The sequence below is a fragment of the Cryptococcus neoformans genome, chromosome 10 (genome assembly GCF_000149245.1).
Source record: "Cryptococcus neoformans var. grubii H99 chromosome 10, complete sequence".
Lineage (NCBI taxonomy): Eukaryota > Fungi > Basidiomycota > Tremellomycetes > Tremellales > Cryptococcaceae > Cryptococcus > Cryptococcus neoformans.
Window position 1 is genome coordinate 890,001 of NC_026754.1, and position 5,000 is coordinate 895,000.

Genomic DNA, 5,000 nt, shown 5'->3' on the forward strand with positions numbered 1-5,000 from the left:
CTTCCATCTTTAATTCTCCATCCTCTGTCTCGTCATCTCTCGCTAACTCTTCCAATGCTCTGTAAGTTTCCTACCCATTTCCCATTTCTCATCCACCTAACAGCCCCACTAACATCCATGCTTCCTTAGCTCCCATCAAGACATATCTCCATCAACTATCTACAGACACTTCTTCCTTTGTCCTCCCCACGCCTTACGCTTTAGGGACAGACGACAGGTATACCTTCCAGGGGGTTATCTGCACTTTGACTGGCGTCGGCGCTTGCGTAGGTTGATCTGATGCGGCCCTTTGGCCCTTTGACTGTGCCGCAGAGGGGGCTTTCGGTCGTCGGTCGGGATGGAGATATCTTACTTCAAAAGTCAAAGGATCATTTTCCGTTTCCCATCCTTCTTCATCCAAAAGTGCATTGATCCTCAATACTTACAGACTGGCCGGATTAATAGTGGGTATATGGCCGAATGGATGTTACAAAGGATCCTTTCCCATCTCCTCTACCATTTCCGATCTGTCGCCTGCAATCAGACGGACGGGAGCGTAGATGTCTCCATCTGGTAATACGCTGCCCCGAGTGGCGTTGAGTGAAGGCAAAGGGAGATCCGAGTCTTTGTTCTCGTCCTATTTGCATTTCCTTCTTCATTTCACCTAGGCATTCCATCACTTACTTACCATTTTACCATCATCACTGACCTTTTGTGGTTCCCTACTAGCTTACTAATCCCTGTTCACTCAAAGCCTCGAAGCTAGATTGCAAGGATCATCGATTGTCGCTCTTTCCCTCTTCCCTCTTTCTGTTGCCCTCCCCCCCCCCGCTCCCGCATCAGCCTAGCCCTCTTACCTCCCACCTTATCTCACAAGGCTGAATCATCCCCTGCACTTCCCCACCTCTTCGCACGCCTCCTCTTTCAACACGAAAATGCTAACAACCATCCCATTCTTCATCCCCGACACATCCCCCATTTTCACTTATACTTCTACTTCGTCTTCGCTCTCCAATACTTACTCCAACTCCACCTCCACTTCTTCCGGCTCTTCCAAGGGCACAGACATAACAGATCCAACAGGAGCAGAGGTAGAAGGGGAGGGAGGGTGGATAGCGGCGTATAGCCCAATAGGCAATGGATATGATCAAACGTTTCATTATGGACAGGGAGTGATTTCTGGCAACTTTAGTGGTGCGTCCGTTCATCACTCTCTTTTCTCCCATTCTTCTTTTCCATTTTCGTGTTCATCGTCAGTGTGTGAGAATCCCCCCCAAAGCTGATAGACAATGGGATGGGGATGGGATAAACAGCGTCTGCTCTAAAGTTTTACACATCTTCGAAATCATCCAATTCCTCTGCGGCATCTTTGTCTTGTCCAGTTGAATATCGGCTCAATGCGTCTTCGACTTGGTCATCCGCCTGTACCTCATCCTCTTCGTCCGCGCCAGCAAATGGAAGTGGGAACGGGGATGAGTATGTGATTGATAACTTGCAAGCAGGCACTCATCAAGTTGATTTGAGGTCGGTAGGAGGGAATGTAGAGTTTATGGGCATTGGCGGGTTGTTGGAGGTTGACTCTTCTGGAAAGTGAGTCCAAGGTTTTGAGTGCTGCCTGTAGCTTTACGAGATGAGCGAGAAGGGGAGAGAGAGAGAAGAAGGGAACTGAAGGATAAGTTTGTCTTGTAGGATGTCAAACCTTACAATCGACAACACTTCACCCTCATTCATCTACTCTCCTTCTTCTTCGTGGTCTCAACTCTCTTCCCCCATTTCATCTGCCTCCTCTTCTTCTGGAAACTCTTCTTTCACATCACTATTTAACTCGACGATTGACAACTTTTACAACAAGACAATGAGTATCACAACTGAAGGAGACGCAAAGATGGAATTAAACTTTGAGGGGGAAGCAATTTATGTTTATGGGTTTTCAAGTGTTAATGGGGGAAAGGGGAAGGTATGGTTGGATGGGATTTTGCAAGGGCAATTGAATATGGTTGTGAGTTTTCATACATCTCTCCCACACTTTTCTTTTTACCTAGTCATGTGTTGGTAGAATATGCTGACAAGAGAATGCCGATTACCGTAGATGCCCTGGGATTCCTATTCATCCTTACTTTACTTTGGTAGTGGATTCAGTGGATCCAACCACACGCTTACGATCACAAATACTTCCCCGGGTGGGCAGCTTGTGATTGATTATGTCCTTTTAACTGTAAAAGCTTCTTCCTCGTACGCCCGTCTCCAGTCTTTCTCTTCTAATTTACAACAGGTGTTTGCGACTGATTAATTGAATGCGCAGAACGTCACATCTTGTCCTCATTATCGGTATAATAGGGGGCACGTCTGCCTTCCTCCTTATTTTGATAGCTATCGCTTACATCCTGTACGTCCGGCACCGCCTACCTGTCCGCCAAAGGAATGTCCAACCCCGATACGCCTGTTCCAAGGGGTACGACAACAAATACTACATGTCGCAAGGCAGTGAGAGCGAAGTCGATTTGTGGCGGAAAATGGTGAACAGGACAAGTACACAGGGTGATAGTCTGATTGCGAGTTCGGCCGCGCCGACCCCAATGTCTTTTGCTAGGGATAAGAGGGTGAGCCTCACCACTTGTAGTGGGAGTGGCAGCGGAAGCGGGATTGGGATTGGGACGGGTATGGGTAGGAGTCCACCACCAGAGTATCCGGATTATGTCCCGTACCGAGGACCTATCGAACCTCCTCCTATCAACATCGCCAACTCTTCAATTTCCGGCTCGGGGCAATCAGAGGTCCTGGCCTATAGGGGGATGGCCTTCCCACTATCTTCGGCTGGCGGAAGAATAGGGTCAACCAGCTCAAGCTCAAGCAGGTCAAGTACACCGCGCCTACCGTTAGTGACAGGAGCGAACCCGAGTGCGACAGGGTGGTTGTTAGCGCGGGGGCAGCAGCAGGCATGGAATATCTCGCCGATATCGAGTAGAGAGGGAGTAGAAGGGCTGATTGGAGATGGAAGTCAGGGTACCAACATGGGTAGGGGAAGTGGGGCGTCTGTGGAGAGTTGGTCTGCTGGAGAGTCGAGAAGAGATAGGGATAGGGAAAGGGATGAAGGGTTTGACGAGATTGCGTTGGGTGACCACCAGCCCCCGGTCAGCCCACCCCCATTCTCGGGTGTAACTTCTCCCCCGTCTGGATCTGGAAAGAGTACCGGTACCGGTAGCGGTACCAGGACCGTCCCACAATCTCCAGCATCAAGTATTTCCACACCTTCTTCACTAGGATTATCGGGCATCCAAGCTCGAGCTGTACCAGCCTCGAGGTCTGTAGCGAGGTTATGGCCTACGAGGGATGCTGTACCATCGTCGTATCGAGTGAATTCGTCTTTCCTGGAGGGCATGTCTGCGCTCAGCTCTCCTCAACAGACAGCGTTCAATACCTCTTCTCTCATCCTCAATCCATCCACGTCAGTCGACGCTCTCCCACATGCACCTAACAGTACATCCTCCCCAACTTTGCGGAGAGGGGTCAGCATCAAATCTATCAAGACGATGCGTTCCTTCTTTTCTGGGCTAATCTTCCTCGCCCCACCATCTAACGTTGGTGCCGTGGGTTTGGGCGGGAATGGGACACCGCCGATGCCGAGTACCCCTGCATTACCTATGACAGCTGCAAGGCCAGATAGCGGGATTTTCCCTGTCTTTGGGGGTCTGTCAAGAGGGCCATCAAAAGTGGATAGGAGTAGAGTCAGAAAAGGATACTCGAGCACCAGTTGGATTGTCCCACCCACCTCTAGATCTGGGGCCACTTCCAAACAGCACCCCACCCCTGCCTTACCTTTAACTACCTCAACTAACGGGTCGAGACGCCAAAGGGAAGAAGCAGAAGAGGAAGAAGAAAGGGATGATGGATCACCTAATTTCTTCATTGAGCTGAATCCGAACAGCCCGATCATGGCTAGCAGGCCTGGTAGTTTATGAACAAAGTATACTAGGGCTAGTGGGCCGGCGTCTCCTGGCAGCTGGGAGCCGTAGGCTGGATACTAAGAGCTATATGCATTTTCATTTTAGGACCCAATCCGTTAGAACTACGTACATAGGAGTTGGTGAGACTGGTCGTTGCATTTTGCCAAATCTTTGCGATGACCATCCAAGGAAATATTGTTAGGTAGGTCCTTCCAAGTTTATCTTTTCCTCCTATATTGGGCACTTAGAGAGTCGCCAGCGATAACTACTGACGCATTCATTTAGTCGCCGACAGGAAGAAGCTCGCCCAAGAGCACGCTACAAACGAAAGACAGCGAGGCCACGCACGCAGACGTTCGAAGCCTCTGATGCGTTCCTTGAAGCGGACTACAGTCACATGTCCGTGTGGGAGGAAAAACCAACAACAGAAAATTGACAAGGCCGGCAGGCCAGAAACGGAAAGCGGAGATCTCCGGCAGTCTCGTTGGATGGAGTTTTGGCAGAGGGTCTGTGCCTACGCCACGGTCACCAGCCATCACACCAAACTTACACAACACTGACTCTTCCCTCCTTCCAGCTCCTCCCATCTCGCCCATTCTCTTCCATCCAGCGCACTTATATTCGTCGCACCGGATACTTCCACCAGCTTCAACTCTCTCCTCGCTCAACATACGCCCACAGCCGTAACCCACAGTGGTAAATCAAATTCCTTCAGCTTCTATTGTTCCGTCTGTTATTCCCACACATCACTTCCACACTCTACATGATCATGCCCGTTCTCTCCTCCCTGCGCTTGCGCCTCCGCGCCGTCTGATTTCTTCATTCAATTTTCAACCATAGATCCTGGATATAGATATATTCGGAGATATAAGCTTGCCTTTTTGTTCCTCACGATATAGCTTCTATTCGCCAATTTCTTCCTTCCTCATCCTTACATTCTACCACTACACGACTTGTAAACACGCGAGATACTGGCTAACTGATACTCTTTTGTAACAGAAATATCATAACTAGTACAAAATGGCTCCCAAGCTCGCAGTAAGTGTCATACCGTCATCAAGACCCCAGCATCCAATA

At 49.6% G+C, this 5,000-nt stretch overlaps 3 protein-coding genes and 1 non-coding gene; 3 read left to right on the forward strand and 1 right to left on the reverse strand.

The window, feature by feature from the left end:
- Positions 1 to 54: 54 nt before the first annotated feature.
- Positions 55 to 275, forward strand: CNAG_07858 (hypothetical protein; the record flags this gene model as incomplete). The annotated part of the gene is made up of 2 exons (XM_012196641.1): positions 55 to 61; positions 130 to 275. The coding sequence occupies 2 exons, from the start codon at positions 55 to 57 to the stop codon at positions 273 to 275; spliced, it is 153 nt and encodes a 50-aa protein (XP_012052031.1).
- Positions 276 to 1,270: 995 nt separating this feature from the next.
- CNAG_04610 (hypothetical protein) lies at positions 1,271 to 3,938 on the forward strand (the record flags this gene model as incomplete). Its single annotated transcript, XM_012196642.1, has 4 exons — positions 1,271 to 1,569; positions 1,669 to 1,978; positions 2,069 to 2,211; positions 2,282 to 3,938. Exons 1-4 carry the CDS (start codon positions 1,529 to 1,531, stop codon positions 3,936 to 3,938), a joined length of 2,151 nt encoding a protein of 716 aa, XP_012052032.1. The 5' UTR covers positions 1,271 to 1,528.
- Positions 1,939 to 4,197, reverse strand: CNAG_12942. XR_001046182.1 has 2 exons: positions 3,749 to 4,197; positions 1,939 to 3,668 (listed from the first exon to the last, which is right to left on the reverse strand). It is a non-coding gene; the product is annotated as a hypothetical RNA (non-coding RNA).
- A 216-nt stretch (positions 4,198 to 4,413) lies between these two features.
- Positions 4,414 to 5,000, forward strand: part of CNAG_04609 (argonaute) — a 4,736-nt gene continuing 4,149 nt past the window's right edge. The window contains exons 1-2 of the mRNA XM_012196643.1: positions 4,414 to 4,619; positions 4,923 to 4,961. Coding sequence (XP_012052033.1) covers positions 4,944 to 4,961 — 18 coding nt within the window. The 5' untranslated portion in view covers positions 4,414 to 4,619; positions 4,923 to 4,943. The remainder of the gene's footprint in view (positions 4,620 to 4,922; positions 4,962 to 5,000) is intronic.